The sequence below is a fragment of the Erithacus rubecula genome (assembly GCF_903797595.1).
Source record: "Erithacus rubecula genome assembly, contig: SUPER_W_unloc_1, whole genome shotgun sequence".
NCBI lineage: Eukaryota > Metazoa > Chordata > Aves > Passeriformes > Muscicapidae > Erithacus > Erithacus rubecula.
In genome coordinates, this window is record NW_027635709.1 from 315,779 (window position 1) to 332,857 (window position 17,079).

At 46.2% G+C, this 17,079-nt stretch overlaps 1 protein-coding gene across 5 annotated transcripts in view; it reads right to left on the reverse strand.

The window, feature by feature from the left end:
* Positions 1-17,079, reverse strand: part of LOC306814073 (ubiquitin-associated protein 2-like) — a 185,728-nt gene that overhangs the window by 103,727 nt on the left and 64,922 nt on the right. For 4 of the 5 annotated variants that reach the window (XM_079329783.1, XM_079329785.1, XM_079329784.1 and 1 more), the window contains 2 exons: positions 2,131-2,185; positions 840-943 (listed from right to left, as the gene is read on the reverse strand). The exons of the other annotated variant lie outside the window; for it this stretch is intronic. In XM_079329783.1, coding sequence (XP_079185909.1) covers positions 840-943; positions 2,131-2,185 — 159 coding nt within the window. The remainder of the gene's footprint in view (positions 1-839; positions 944-2,130; positions 2,186-17,079) is intronic. 5 annotated transcript variants of the gene reach the window in all.

The window sequence follows — 17,079 nt, forward strand, 5'->3', positions numbered from 1 at the left end:
TAGTGCACAAGAAGTACAAACCAGAAGATAAAAAGGCTACAGCCATCATCAGAAGTTGCACCTTGACAAGATAAGAACAGTTAGTGGCCTGTGTGGACACAGAGAAAGAATACAATTAAAGGGTTTTAAGACCCCAGACCAAAAATCACCATTGAACCAAGAGGTGTGTGCAAGGTATGTGAAGAATGGGTGAACTACATGTGCATAGACTATGAGGGCATAAAAGTCTAGGGTTTTCTTTGTTTAGGGTTCTTCTCCAGAAGCACCCAGGTCGAATTGACCTGCTGATGTACCACTCTTAAATTATTTATTTTTAGAAAATCAGATGCCTGAAACTCTGCTGTGGGAAACCTAGGGTCAAGCCTGAAGAAGGAGGAAGCACGCCTGAGACTGAATGTTTGCTAGCAAGAAGTCAAAAGGGGTACTCATTGGCTCACTGGAGCTGCCTACTATGAAGGGACTCTGGTGGAAGCAGTTTAAGGTGGTATATGCGTGACTCCTTGAATGGTGTGAGAATGCTCAGGCATTGGCTTCTCCTTTAACACAGTTCTTCACATAGAAGACTCTTTCAATAACTCTTCAAATCCCTTTGTCTCAAGGGTTTGATAGCATTAAACCCAAAAAGTTGCAAATTGCCTTCCCTTCATTCTAACAAGTCAGGCTACATCACGTGCTCTGCACATTAGTAGCAATTAAGCTATAAAAAAGAACTAATATCTGTGTCATGTGAAATGCATTCACATTTTCAGAAGTTAACTAAACACTAACAGAATTGTTATTTCAATTGCAATTTGTTACAGGTCTTCATTTCAATCTTTCCACTTCTTGAAACATCTTACCAGTTCCATCATCTGCATCATTCTGACCAGTCTCCCAAATCTCTGATTTTGTCCCAAAGCCATCAGTGGCAGAAGACTTCATATAGTCTGCAGGGTTAAATGTCCTAAAGTTTTAAAAGTTTAAAAATGGAAAAGAACACATGGGTCATTCAATGAATATAGATGTCATCATTTTTATCTGAAGTTGCATTAGGTTTAAATTCTTGATTTCCACATAATCTATCTTGATAGTTTTGGTTTCAAAAAATTTTCCTCTATGAGCAGACATAGATAAAAGAGGGAGAAAAGAAGGGGAGAAAAAAAAAAGTGAAGAGACTGAAAAAAATTACTGTAGAGAAATTGAACCAAGTAAACAATTCCTGAAATAGCAGTTAAGGGCAATACCTACTCCTCCAGTCTTATAAAGCATTAGTTTATTTGCACAATGATAAGCCTCTCTCAGCTGATAGTTTCTCAGAAGGTGGCTTACTGATGAGAAACCAGTATCACGTCTTTTCAGAGCACCAAACCTGTGCAGGACAGGAGTCCGATCATCAGTAAGATTATTTGAGAATGCACTCTTGACAGCAATGCCAAAACACACAGATGAAGCTAAAAGGTGAAAAAGGATCATTGAAGAAAAACCTCTTTTCAGTTTATCATCTACAAGTATGAAAAAGGATTATCAGAAAAGTAGAATGGATCTTCTGTTCATCATGACATCAATGATGTTACATGCAATGTCATTAAAGGCAAACACCGAGTGAAAGTAGTGGAGGCTACACTTCATGAAGCAAATTATTCCACCAAAACTGAGAACAAACTTTAGAGCTGCTGAGTAACTTCTTTTGGTTTTGTTTTAGGGTCAAAGTACGTCCAAACAGCTAAAGCATGAAACCTCAAAACCAGGAGAAAGTTTAGAATCACTAGTCTTTCTGGTTTTATATAGAACTTGAAAGTTCTACATTACACTGAAACAAATATTTTTTTAAATTGACCTAGAACTATATGCACCACACAAAACTTTCAGTCTCCAAGACGCTACTGATGGCTGCTACTGATAGGTACAAATGATCTCCCCAAATTTGAGATATTAACACTGAGTGAACTTACATTAGGTTTGTATAGGTGTGTCTAGGTAGAAATACTGGTTTAAGACAAAATTAATCCATTAATAATCAAATACATTTTGAATTTTTGTATCTATACAGGTTTATCAAACATACAGCAATATTAAGACACACAGTGGGAACACTCAATATTGCCAGCGAGTTTGATCCTTGTCAAAATCTGTGCTCTATGTGTTGCTTACCCCATGCCTTGGGCTGAAAACCTCCCTGCTCCTCTCTCTCTGCCACGTCCAAACCCTAGGAGAGAAAACACCATTTAATAGCAACAGCAGAGGAGCCACCAATTGTTAGTCTGTCACATTCGAAAATATAACAGTTGAAGAAAAAAAAGTACTGTGGTTAAATATAATTTACTTTCCAAATTTCCCTAACACATGCAAGTAAGCCACAGTTCATCTAAGACTTTGTGTTTCAGTAAGACTTGCAATTCTTTACTATCTTCTCTGTATTTAGTAAAGTAGATCCAAATGCCAAGACTTTACCTAAAGAATCATCCAATGAGACTGCCAAAATCATTAGACTTTGTTAAAATTTTAATTTAATTTTTCCCTTTTGCCTAAATGCATTAAAATTCTAGCCTCCCTGCATACCTTGATCTCTCAAGAAATTCCATCACTTATCTGTGAGAAGAAAGTTTAAATATTCCATTTGCTTCCTTCTCTGACTCAGCCTACCCCTACCCTCCTGTGCTTTCACCAATCCGTTCTAACACATTCCTTCTGTTTCCCCTTTAAGCATAACTACTGACATGAAAATTATCCAATTCAAATTATTCAAACTTCCTTGTTATCACCCACAAAGAATATTAATCTCTATTTTAACAACAACAAATATTTGTTGCCTCCAATTTCGGTTGCCAACCTCAGTTTACAAGCTTCATATAGGGAATGGCTTTATTTTTGCATGTTGCATAGTGTCATTAGGATACTACTGAGATCCAAGAAAGCAGCCCTTTCTCAAGCTGCTTAAGGACAAAAAATTATAACAATGATTAAACACCTGCTGGAGACATGATGTTTTGCAAAAAGCATGTTTTCAAAGAGGTGTTGCCTTCTTAAACCAATGAGTCTTTTCTATTCTGTTTTGCACGTACTACCCTATATAAGTGTAGTTTTTGTTTAAATACAGCTCTCTTTCTCTTTTGCTTCTCCATTACACAAAGAACTATGTTACATTATCCTCTTTGCCGCTCTCCTAAAGCCTCAAATGCAACAGCATTAGTGTCAAGAAAGCATGAAAATTTTGGTGTTACTTAATCATCCATAAAGCACATGTCTATGCAAACTGTTAGAAAATATTTCTTGCATGTGGCATATTTCTACATAGTTTTGGTGGAATTTTTTTCTTTTTTAGAACCTCAGTATCTGAGGGTTTTTTGGTTTGTTGGGTTTTTTTGAGGGAGACTATGTATATTATTTGGTATTACAAGAGTTGCTGTTGAGAACAAAGTGATGTTTGTTTTAATTAGAAAATTATGTGGTTATAAAAAGTCACTGAAAAACTACAAGCTTACCATAGCACAAAAGTTATAATCCTAAGTCACTAATATACTGGTTGTCCAAACATCAGAATTACCTATGAAAGGCTTCAAATTTGGAACAAAATTAACCCTTGTTTTGAGATCATCTAAACTGAATAAACAGTAGCTCAAAGACATGGTAAATTCAGTTTAGAAAGTTCCTGTTTTAATTACTTTCCTTTTCCTCGCCTCACTACTTGTTCTCCTCCTTGCCCTAGTTCACTGTCCATGTTTTAAAAGACATTTCTGTACTTCTACAATACTGTAGTGGTTTACCTTGGCTGGAGTTAAGGTGCACACCAAAACTGCTCTTATCACTCCCCTCCACAAATGGACAGGGGAGAGATCACTCACCAATTACCAACAGAGACTAAACAAACCTGACTTGGAGAAATTATTTGAATTAATTCCCAATCAAAATCCAAATAAGATAATGAGAAGCAAAACAAATTGTCCTGGTTTGAAGGACAGGTGTCTGCCAATAAAGGCAGAAGCTTCTCTTTGAAATGGAGAATGTAAACCCCCTTCCTCCAAATTATTATTATAATTTTGAAATTAAGGAGCTCTCAGGCAAAGATATGGGAATTAGGAATCAAAGATCTTTACTAGGAAAATTAAAATAGAAATGCAGTATTACAAAGAACAATCCCAACCCTGACAGAGTCAGAATACAACCTGACACCCTGTCAGTCAGGGTGTTGGTAGCAGTCCAATTAAATGGTGGCTACAGTCCTCCTGCAGTGGCAGATATGGTTCAGATGAAGCAGTGCTCCTGTAGAAGGGTGCAGTTTTCCTCTGAAGGTCCAGGGATGATGTGGAAAAGGTCCAGTTTTCCTCTGGAATCCAGTGGAAAGATGGTGTCTTGCTGTCCAAAATCTCATTTTTTTATCTAGGTAGGAAAGACTTGGCTCCTCCCCCTGACTGGAGCATCTCCCAATAGGATGATGTAATTTTATCTGTCATACAGTGGGACTTAATGACTTTTCATGGATGATATCTTTCTGGAGGGAGGATGGGTTGTGAAAAAGATAAGGATGATTGCCCCACCTAGTATTAAAGATGGCCCATTAGCAGATAGTATGTTCCATGGAGATATGGAATCACTACCCCACCCGGCTTCAACAGATGGTGATAGAATACACATTTTTGGTCACATCAACCCAACACACAAATCTTAAAAACACCTTCCCCCACTCCCCCCTCCTTCCCAGGCTTACTTTATTCCCGATTTTCTATGCTCTCTACCCCAACAGTTCAGTGAGATGAGGAATGGAGGTTACAGGCAGTTCATGACATGTTGTCGCTGCTTTCCTTCAGGTAAAGGAGTTGTTTCCCTTTTCCTGGATGAGGTTCTTCCCATGGGAGTCAGTCCTTCATGAACTTCTCCAATGTGAGTCCTTCCCACAGGCTGCAGTTCTTCATTAACTGCTCCAGTGTGGGTCCCTTTCACAGGGTCAGTCCTTCAGGAATAGGCTGCTCCAGCATGGGTCCCCCATGGGGTCGCAAATCTTGCCAGCAAACCTACTACAGTGTGGGCTTCTCTCTTCATGGAGTCACAGGTCCTGCCAGGACCCTGTTCCACCACAGACTTCCTGCTGGGTCACAATCTTCTTTTGAGCATCTACCTGCTCCAGCATGGGGTCCTCCACAGGCTGCAGGTGGTCTCTGCTCTCTTGTGAACCTTCATGGGCTTCAGGTAGATATCCTGCAGGTCTTCACCATGGGCTGCAGGGGAATCTCAGCTCTGGCACCTGGAGCACCTCCTGCATCTCCTTCACTGACCTTGGAGTCTCCAGCACTTTCTCACATATTGTCACTCCTCTCTTCCTTGGATGCAATTACTTCTTTGCAATATTTTTTCCCCATCCTTAAATATGTTATTACAGAGACATTATTACTGTTGCTGATTGGCTCGGCCTTGTCCAGTGGTGGATCTGTCTTGGAGCCATCTGGCATTGGCTCTGTCAGGCATAAGATAAGCTTCCAGCAGCTTCTCGGAGAAGCCATCCCTGTAGTACCCTCCCCTTGCTACCAAAACCTTGTCATGCAAACCCAAGGACTTCTTAGAAATATCAAATTAGCAGGATAGCTTTATCAAAATTTTGATGCAAGGGTTTACCCCTATTCTATACAGGATGACAACCATGTAAACCTGCAGAGGAAGGATTCCCATCTATCAATGCAGAACAACAAGATCACAGAAGAATGAATTCTGATACTAGGCCATTTTTCCCTCTTTGCACTCTTTTCTCAGTCTTCTGAAGAGAAGAGACAGAGATTAGGAAAGGGGTAACAATTGCAACTTGGCAGTTGCCACCCCTCTTCACTGAGCCCACACATGGAGCTGTGCTCTTTGCTCTGTCATAAACAGTGTCCCAGACCCTACTGTACGCATCTGATAACTCAGCCTTCTAAACCTCCTTGCTCAGCCTACCTCTTCTACTGCTCTTCTTTCCTTTACCCACCTAAAATCCACAACCTGGGAAGCTGATCCATGGCATTACAGGGTTGCAGCTTTAGAAGTCAGTGCAGTCTGGATTATCTTTCTGCTTAGTAAATATTGGTTTTGTTGGTTTTCTTAAAAGAGTAGAACCAGCTAGAAAAGTTTACTTGGGGACACTGTACTTCCTACAGCTATCAATACAGCATTAAACACCATTTACTAATGATGCACAGAAGAGAGATAAGTTTTTTTACAAACACAACTACAAGACTGACTGGGAGCTGCAAATCACAGTAACAGTCAAGCAGAAATATTTTTGAGTGAGGCAGACATTAGGTACAAAGAGAGTAGCTGGAATAGCTAGCATAAAAGTAGAAATAGATTTTAGAAGAGGAAGTAAGTATCCCCACCCTCCCAAGTGCAAAAGTCTGAAAAAAAAACTTTAGCATATTACAGATAAGATGAAGTTTTAGGAAACAAGGCATATGTAAGATACCATACCAGGATAGGCACAATAAACTACTGGCTAAAAACAGCAATAACAACTTCTAACAATTTTAGAAACTGCTAGAAAAACATCATGTTGTTCCTGAAGCTCCATACACAGTCTTAGACTACTAGTCAGCAAGGCATTTTCAAAGTGATCTGTGGAGGCCAATGGGCCAACAGAAAAGGAGTTAGCCACTCTCCCTTGGAGAGAAGGCTCTTAGACATCCAACTTTCTGATAATAGAGAAGAATATTTTTCCCATAATGCCTCCCTGCTCTAGGCAAATCGTTTATATCCCATTGGTCCTTCCCCCCTTGATCCTCCCCTGTACCCTCAGTGAATTGGTCTGTTGCTCTACCCCTCCCCTAAGCTTTCCTATTTAAACCCTACTTCCCCAACTCTATTTGGAGCTACTCGTCCCTGGATCCCTTTGAGGAGAAGACAAATAAAGCTGCTCTTCAGAACCCCATACAAGGCTCTTGTCCCTTCTCTTCAGCGTCACCGATAGGATTCACAAAAGGGCTAAATCACTTCACCTGGGAGTGAGGACATAGCCTGAGCCACCAGGACATGTTTCTAAAAACTCTTCTCTGGGAGGTCGCGACATGCCACCACCGCCCCACTGTGGCAGCTGGCACCCAAACAGGGACCCGAAAGGGTTCCTGGAGAAGCATCTGCTGCAAGCTTTGGCTGTGGGACACAAGCCGATTTTGGCTTTTGCCAGCTCCCCAAGGAGGGCTCCTCACGTTCTAGTGAGGGCCATCTGAGGGGCGATCGGGACCTTTGCAGGACTGTTGTGGGACCGCCTTGGAAGACCGGTCGATCGGCTTACTGCCCCCCCCTCCCCCCCCCCCCAGGCTTTTGTTAACCCAGTGGGCTTCATCCAGCCCGAAGAAAGAAAGTGAGTTTTCACCAGGGTTCTTTCTTTTCTGTTTTCACCTTTTACTGCTGGGTGGGGGAATTGAAGAATCAAGGATGGGCAATCAGTTGAGCCGCCTGCGGCTTAGCCCTCCTCAAAGGGACATTTATTAGCAAGTTCTGGGTACCCTTCTTGCGGGAAATTTTAAGTTTTTAAGGGGGCAACTTAAAAGAATTTCCTCACTGGGTTTTTAAACATTTTCCGTTTACTAATCGGGATTCTATCCATTTAAGTTCCTTTTGGGATGATGTGGGGGAAAAGTTATATACTGTTCAGGTAAGCAGGGATCTTTCTGTTGTGAAGGTTTTCCCTTTATTTCATATGATTGTTAAATCCTTTGAATTATCAGAGAACAGTTCGAGTTGGGTTACGGGTCCCCCTTTAAAAACCCCTTCCCCTCTTTCCTCTCCCCATGTTCCTAAATCCTCTTCCCTGTCTGAGGGGCAATCGGCAGGCGGTAGCTACCAGAGTGCACAGGGCTGCATCTGACTCCCTGACTCCTCCCGATCCCTTCTGTCCCCTTGCCAGAGTGGCACTGGCCATGCTGCTCTGGAACTTTGCCCAAACCTTCCACCTATGCCCACCTACCCGATTCTGCCTCCTGTTAACGTTGCACAAAATGGTGCTGGCAACGTGGCCAGCCCCGGCATTTTGCCTCCTTCCTACTCTAGTTTTCCCACCCTTCCACCTCAAAATGGCCACTTTCCCGCCTCTCCTCTGCCTTTTCCTGCACTTTTCATCGTGCCCGGACCCTCCTCCCCCCACGCATCAATGGGTATAACCATGTCTGGAACCTCCCCCTCCATCGGGAAGTCCGTCCCCGCCGCGAACCTCAACCACTCCCCCTCTGCGGTTGGCTCTTCCCCCACTGACCAACCCCCTCCTGGCTCCCACACCACCAGAACCGGAAGTGACCTGGACTGGAAGGAAGCCATCTTGACTTCCACTGCCACCCACCACCCGGCAGCTCCAGTCCGGACAAAGAAGCCTCACCCTGTGCCCAGGCGCCCTCCATCCCCCTCAGGGGATGAGAGTGAAGGTTCCTCGGACTCCGACTCAAACCCTGAGTCCAAGGACCGATGGGCAAGTATACAGAGGGAAGTCACCCAGGAGGGAGACTGGGAACTGGCAAATAAAATCACAGCCTTCCCAGTTATCTACAAGCGAGGGAGTAGGAAGTGGGCCACAGCACCCCCACTATGGGAGTTACTCCCATATGGGGAACTTAAGGAAATATGTAAGGGGGTCAAGGAGCATGGTTGGACCTCCCATTATTTTAAAAACCTCCTAGAAGCCTCCTTCTCCGCCCACGTTCTAGTGCCTCATGATATAAAAAACATTATCAATTGCCTACTCACCCCAGCAGAAGCTATGCTGTGGAACAGGAACTGGAAAAGGCATCTCAAAACTCTATCTGATGCCTATTCGAAAGATGCCAATAGACCAACTTTAACACTAGAACAGTTGGCTGGAGAAGGAGATCTTCAAAAACCTGTTGATCAAGTCAATCAACTGCCAGAAGCCACTCTCCTTGATATTGCAAATGGAGCAAAGACAGCCTTACTCCTAACCCCTGATTACTCTGTCCCAACCCAAAGCTTTACAAATATTAAACAAGGGGTGGATGAATCTTTTATAAAATTTGTGGACAGACTAAAGCTGGCACTCGAAAAACAAATTGAGAGCTCGGAGGCTTGAAAAGAAATGCCAAACAAAATAGCCATGGCAAATGCAAGCCAAGAGTGCCAAGCAATCCTGAGATCCCTGCCTCTATCGATCAGATGGTGGAAGCCTGCACCAAACACACGTCCACCGAAAATACTGTATTGCAGGCTGTAGCTAAGGGAATCGCTGAAGGGGTAGCAGGAGCATTTGCTGTAGTTGCTTCCAGGGAAAGCCAAACATTTTTTAACTGTGGCAAACTAGGACACTTTTTAAAGGACTACCCTGACAGGGCAACAATACAGGACCGTCAAAAACGTCACCCGTGGCCCCAATCCCAATCCCCTTACCAAGTGTGTTCGGGAAACTTCCAGCGGAGCACAGAACAGCCCCACACTAGGACAACAAATCGGAAGCCATTTTGCCCTGCCTTGCTTTCCATCACCAAGCAACGGGAGGCTCAACCAGCAGCCTCGACATCTCCAAAAGCCTGCACCCAGATGACATCACATACGGAGCGATTCAGGTGGGAACCAGATGCCAGTTGGCAACTGCTTTGTCCATCACCTTCATGGACGAGTGTATCTTTAGAATACCCACAGGGAAATACAGGCCACAGGACAGTCCTTAAGACATTCTTGTTATTGGAGACACGGTTAATGAGCCAGATAATTTTCACATATTTCCAGAGGTGCAAACTGTAGGCCCAGACGACGAGATCTTTGTGTCTCTCTGTTGCACTAATACACCCTTTGAATTGCACCAAGGAACTCCAATTGCCCAAGCCTTCCTCTTACCTACTGACTATTCGGAACAGTTCCTCTCAATCCCATCATCATGTAGGTACACATTGTTGGGTCCAGGAAACCAATTGTTGAATGTAATCTGTTTTGTAAGGGGGAGAAAATCCTCCGCCCAGGGATGATGGACACTGGAGAGGATGTCACCATCATTGCCCGCTCCGAGTGGCCATCAAACTGGGAACTGGAACCTGTGACCGGAATGATCTCGGGTATCGGAGGGGTTGCGGTCTCGATGAGGAGCAAGCGTAACATCCTAGTGGAAGGTCCTGAAGGCAAAATGGCTATCATCCGGCCATATGTAGTGAGGGCACCTATCACCCTCTGGGGCAGGGACCTTTTCTCTCAATGGGGGGCTTCCATCCGTATTAACACCCGGGATTTTTAGCTGGGGCCACTGTGTGGCGCGCAACACCTACCACCCCTCAGCTCACCTGGAAACAAGATCATCCTGTGTGAGTGAATCAGTGGTCCCTTTCTAAAGAAAAATTGCGCTCCCTGGAAGCCCTCGTGGAGGAGCAGCTCTCCAAGGGCCACATAGTTGAGACCAATAGCCCTTGGAACTCCCCTGTCTTTATTTTGCGAAAACCTGGCAAGGACAGGTGGAGGCTCCTCCACGACCTCAGAAAAATCAATGAGGTCATTGAAGACATGGGTCCTCTGCAGTCCAGTTTGCCCTCACCTTCCATGTTGCCTTGGGACTGGAAGCTGGCTATCATTGACATTAAGGACTGCTTTTTTAACATCCCCCTCCATCCTCGAGATGGCCTGACGTTTGCGTTCTCAGTTCCCTCCCTCAATTAACAAGCCCCCCTAAAATGTTACCACTGGCTTGTCCTGCCCCAGGGCATGAAAAACTCTCCAACCATATGCCAGTGGTATGTTGTCCACATTTTGTCACCAGTGAGGAGCCTGTTCCCAGAAGCGATTGTCCTCCACTACATGGATGACATCCTTATTTGTGCTCCGGACAAGACTTACTTAAATGTGACTCTCAACAAAACTGTTCAAGCTATTGAGTCGGCAGGTTTCGATCTCAGCGAAAACAAAATACAACACACAAGCCCCTGGACTTACTTTGGACTCCGGATTCGTGAGCACACCATCATACCCCAGCAGCTGGCCATCCGGGACAACCCAAAGACCCTGCGGGACCTCCACCATCTCTGCGGTTCCATCAACTGGGTACGTCCTCTGCTGGGAGTCACGACGGAAAACCTTGTGACTCTCTTCAACCTCCTCCACGGCAGCGAGGACCTCGACTCACCATGCACACTCACACTCGAAGCCCGAGAATCCATTGGAAAAGTCCAGGAGGCCTTGTCGTCCCGTCAAGCTCACCGGTGTGAACTGAGCTTGCCTTTCATGGTAGCCATCCTAGGTAAGGCCCCCTGGTTCCATAGACTGATCTTCCAGTGGGATGCCCAGTCCAGAGATACTCTATTAATCCTGGAATGGGTGTTCCCACACCATCAGCCCACAAAAACCATCACCACCCCCCAGGAGCTCATAGCAAACCTAATAAAGAAAGCCAGGGCTCGCCTCCACTCTCTTGCAGGGTGTGAGTTCACATGCATCCTTCTGCCATTGGCAACTATTGGAGATTTGGAGCATTTGCTCCAATGCAATGAGAGCCTTCAGTTTGCTCTGGATAGCTACCCAGGCCAAATTTCAATCCATCTACCCAGCCACAAATTATTCAAATCAAATTTTGATCTGTTCCCCAAATTTATTCAAAGTAAAACACCTCTCAAAGCCCTGACAGTTTTTACTGATGTCTCTGGGTCATCCCACAAGTCAGTAATGACATGGAGGGATCCCAAGACACAGAAGTGGGAGTCTAATGTCCAGGTGGTCGAAGGATCACCACAAATTGCAGAACTAGCAGCCATCATCAGAGCTTTTCAGAAATTCCAAGAACCTATTAATGTGGTCACTGATTTGGCTTATGTTGCTGGTGTAGCTATGAGGGCAGAACATTCTCTTTTAAAAGAAGTCTCCAACCCAAATTTATACAAGTTGCTTTCTAAACCAATTCATCTCATCTCCCACAGAAAGCAACCATTCCACATTATGCATGTGAGGTCACACACTGATCTCCCAGGAGCCATCGCAGAAGGGAACAGGAGAGCTGACGCATTGGTCATGTCTGCCAAAACAGCAAATGTGACGGATATCTTTGCTCAAGCAAAGATGTCCCATGCCTTTTTCCATCAAAACATATCTGCCCTAATAAAAATGTTCCAGCTGACAAGAGAACAGGCCAGAGCCATCGTGGCCACCTGCCCGAACTGCCAAACATACCAACTGCATTCTTCAGGATCTGGGGTCAACCCCCGAGGTTTGAATAGCTGCCAAGTGTGGCAGATGGACATGACACATTACCCTTCTTTTGGACAGGTCAAATATGTTCATGTTTCTGTTAATACCTTTTCCGGCGCAGTGTTTGCCTCGGCCCAGGCAGGAGAAGATGCTGCTCACACCATTAAGCCCTTTCTCGTAGCATTTGCTACCCTGGGAGTACCAAAAAAATTAAACCGGATAATGGGCCTGCTTACACTTCCCACAGACAAAGGGAGTTTTTTAACCAATGGGGAGCTAAGCACACCACAGGCATTCCTCATAACCCGACAGGACAATCGATTGTAGAGAGGACCCATGGTACCATCAAGCGAGTCCTTGATCAGCAGTGGGGTGGGTCAGAAACTATGTCCCCAGTTGAGACTCCATAAGTCTCTGTATGTTATAAATTTCTTAAATTGTTCTTTCTCCGAGCTGACACCCCCCCCCCCCCCCCCCCCATACTCTGGCACTTCTCAAATTCGGCCCCAGCTAAGCTTGATGAGAAGCCACCGGTGCTGATCAAGGACCCTGAGACCCAACAAATATCAGGGTCTTTCCCTTTGATTACCTGGGGGAGAGGATATGCCTGTGTGTCTGCACCTTCTGGCCCAAAATGGCTCTCAGGGAAATATATCAAACCATATTTAGGGCCGACGAACACTGCCTCTGCCAAGACTAATGAGATCTCTTCTAAGCACTTTCAAGCAGATTCTAAAGACCAAAATCAGGCTGCCTGGAGATGAAGACGGCATCGAAAACTGAACTGGAAGCTTCCAAGTCCTCCCGTCACCAGGTCACAGACAGCAAAGAGTACAAAACCAACTACCACAACACCAAAAGCTCATCAAGCCACAAGCTAGGCATCTCCTAGCTGCTGCTGCTACACCCTTCTCATTGTGACCACTTACCTTTGTACTTGCCTTCCCTTTCCTTCCCTTTCCCCCATTCCTCGGTTCCAATGGTGATTCCCAGGTAATTCACCTTGCTCTGCACCAGCTGTGCCTTATCTCGGTTGGCTTTGGAGCCAGTGCTTTAGGTCTGCCGCAGCATCTGGCAGGTGTGCCATTCCGCCTGCTGTTCCTACCCTTTCCCCCCCTCGGTGGCTTCCAGAGCCTCGTTAATCATCTGGAACATCTCATGGTGCTGCCGGCCCTTCACCTGCCCTTTCCTCCCTTCCTGTACCCTAAAATCTTCCCTTTACCTTGCACCACCACCACCATGGAGCTAGACTGGTAATTTTGGAAGGTGTGAAAAAGGGGGATAGAGGGAAAACTAAAAGGTATAAAAGAATAACCCTCTCGTCTGAATTAATAACTCTGTTTTACAACCCCTAGCAGAGGTCTCCTCCCCACTTGAGATGAGAACCACTCACCTCGCTGCTATCTTTGTAGTCCTCTGGATGCTCCTCACTGTGTGACGCACCCTCGGCTGGATAGTCCCGCAGCCCAATCAGAATGTGTAGGTCACTTTAGCCAAATCCCTGCAGCAACAAGACCTGTGCCTGTCCATGGGCTCAGTAGATAACCTGCTCTCAACATGTCTGGTTGGGATTCCATTCAAACATGGGGAAAACCCCTCCTTGGAGGAGTTGCCCAAACCAGCAAACATCTGGGAAACAGTGGCTCCACCCTTCTGAAGAAGGTAAAAGCTGGTCAGAAGCTCTTCCACCAGCATGTGGGGAGCTACAAGAATTGGACTTATTTGGGTCAGCTAAAGCCAGCTACTGTGTAAGTCTTTACTTTTTCAATCCATCCTCCTGGCCCAATGACATTACCCCAACAAAAAAAAGATCTATAATTCAGATGATTGGTGTAATTATTCGGAAAAATCACAACCCAAAATGTCTGCTTCCTTTCAACCCAGAAAATGCCCCCAAAGAGTCTTCCTCATTTGTGGAGATCGAGCTTGGCAGGAATCCCTTCCTGCCTTCAAAATGGTCCATGCACCCTTGGCCGGCTGTTGGGGGTTGAGTGCTTTTCTGTTACTGTGTCAATTGAAAGAATTTTTCCCATTATCATGCCAATGGAGCTGGCCGGGCTACACCCAGGGTCCCTGATGGGTCCAGACAAAGGGGTGGGTGGGGACGGCCCCGGAGGGGCCTCTGAGGCTTCCGGGAGGGCACTCGCGTTTTCGGCGAGCTGAGAGGAGGACGCCTGGGATCGTTCAGCCACGCGGCCGAGCACAGGAGAGCCAGACCCTCTGCGACCACCTGCCCTGCATCTGCCCCGTTCCAGCCTCCTGCCTCTGCGGACACAGCTGATCCCCCGGACACACACGGTGAGCGAGGAGCCGCCGCTGCAGCCCGTTCCCGCCCGGGACCGGTGTGGCCGCTGCTGCCCCTCCCCCCTCCTTCCTGCCTTTGTTCCCGCCTGCCTTTCAGCAGATCCGGGCTCTGGACTAAGTACAGAGACAGCGTGCTTGCATCTAAAGGGACTGACACCGAGTTATCTATTTCATTCTGTTAGCAATTTTAACTGTTATTGTTTTCTGTTTGTATAGTTAGATATATTAGTAAAAGAGCTGTTATTCCCACCCCCTTATCTCTGCCTCAGAGTCCTTGATTCAAACAATTATAATACTTGGGGGAGGGGAGTGGAACCAAAGTCTCTATTCCAAAGGGAAACTTCTGCCCATACTGACAGACACCTGTCCTTTCAAACTAGGACAGATTTTGGCGCCCAATGTGGGGCTCGAGGGCACTGAGTTGAGAGTTAAGACAGGAATAACAGCTCTCTTAACTGGCAATATGTTGTCTGGTTTAATCTGGTTTGTGTTCCATGTGGTCACAGCCATCTCCCTCCCATTTGTAAGCCCTTTTTTGAATTTGGGCCCCCTCACCAAGGTTGCTGTGGCTATTGTCCGATTGGTTTGGTGGATTGATTATGTCAGGAATTCATGGGTTTTTAATTTTTTCTGGGAAGCGGTTGCATGGATCCGGAGCTATCGTACTCTAACTGCGTGTTTCTGGGGCTATTTCAGTAATGGTACTTACTGTGAGATAACGAGTGCAAGGGAAATTTTCTCCCAACACATCACCCAGTTTTTTGAGGCTACCCCACTGGTTCTCAAGGATTTCAGATCTGTTTTAATTGCCACTGTTATTATACAGTGGCTGGTGTTGCTGGTAGGCTTGTTCTACTTAGCATTCAGAAACAAGGGAATATTGACTTGGACAACAACTCTGATACCTGCCCCAGGGACTAGGGATATTGCCCCAGAACCTGCCTCTGCCGCAGAGACTAGGGATGCTGCCCCAGAACCTGCCTCTGCCCCAGGGACTAGGGATGTTGCCCCAGAGCCTGCCCCAGGGACTAGGGATGCTGCCCCAGAGCCTGCCCCTGAGACTAGGGATGTTGCCCCAGAACCTGCCTCTGAGACTAGGAATGCTGCCCCAGAGCCTGATGCTGCCCCACAGCCCACCGCAGAAATGAGCCACCCAGAGTGGGTGGGGGCTCTAGTGAAGGATATAGGTCAAATGTTGAAGGAGAAAAGCCAGATGTTGAAGGAACATAGCCAGATGTTTAAGGAGCACAGCCAGATGATGAAGGAGCATTTTTCTCCAGCTGGTGAGAAACTCTGCCCTAAAGAGGGAGAGTCAGATGGTGCTGCAGTGGAACCCGTAGATGTTGTATCTGTCCAGGTTCCAGCTGGATCACAGGAGCAGCCACAGCCAGCAGCAGTTGCTCCTGTAGAAACTAGGAAATCTAAGATTAAAACGAGGCACTTAGATAATGGGGATCAGAAAGGAGGGTCCTCACAACCAGCAAGGGAGCCAGAGGTTGAGATTGTCACCGAGTCCCTCTCATACGATAGTCTCCGTAACCTGCGTAAAGACATTGCTCGGCGGGGCCGTGAGCCTTTCACAACTTGGTTACTCCGGGTCTGGGACCTTACGGGAACAGGTGTACAACTGGATGGAACTGAGGCCAGGAATTTGGGATCCTTGGCCCAGGATTCAGGTGTGGACCAGATATTCATAAGTGAGCAAGGCACCTTTCCCTCTGGGACCGGCTTTTAATGAGTGTGAGAGAGAAGTTTGTACACAGAGAGAGAATGCAGGAGCACCACCGTAGGATGCACTGGAAGACCCTTGAGGAAGGGATCCAGCAGCTGAGAGAGACAGCAGTATTAAAGGTACTCTTTGGGAGGGATGGACAGCATGACAATGACCCTGACAAGGTCAAGTGCACAGGGCAGATGTTATGGAATCTGGCAACCTTGGGTCCATCTCAATATACCACCTACATAGCAATGATTAATGCCGATAACAGTCCAGAGACAGTGTGTTCTGTTGCCAACAAACTCAGGAATTTCGAGAGCATGATGAATGGCCCAATGCAGGCTAATGTCTCTGCCGTGGCCAGGGACCTCCAACAGGTCGAAGATAGGATGAGGGATATGAGGGAAGAGATGATGGAGGAGATGAGGGAGGTGAGGGAGGAGGTGAAGAAGATCAGCGTAGCAGCAGTACGAGTCACAGGCCCCCAAGTCAGAGCTTCACGTCCCCCAGCTAGGGAGAGAGGGTACACCTCACGAGCTGACCTGTGGTTTTTCCTGCGAGACCATGGGGAAGACATGGGAAAATAGGATGGGAAACCCACTTCTGTCCTGGCAGCACGGGTGCGTCAGCTCAGGGAGGGAAATGCTAACCGAGGGAGCCGCACTAAAATAAAGGTAGCCTCAACCTCCCACAAGCAAGGTGCAGGGTATTACAGCAAGGAGGATGTTCTGTCAGATCCCCTGGAAGGAACCTCCACTATGTATGCCCAGGAAAGAAATAATAACCAGGGCTAGAGGGGCCCTGCCTCTAGCCAGGGAGAGGCATGGGATGACAGGATCTATTGGATAGTGTGGGTGCGATGGCCTGGCACGTCAAAGCCACAGAAACATAAAGTGTTAGTTGATACTGGTTCACAATGCACCCTGATACCATCAGAACATGTGGGGAAGGTACCT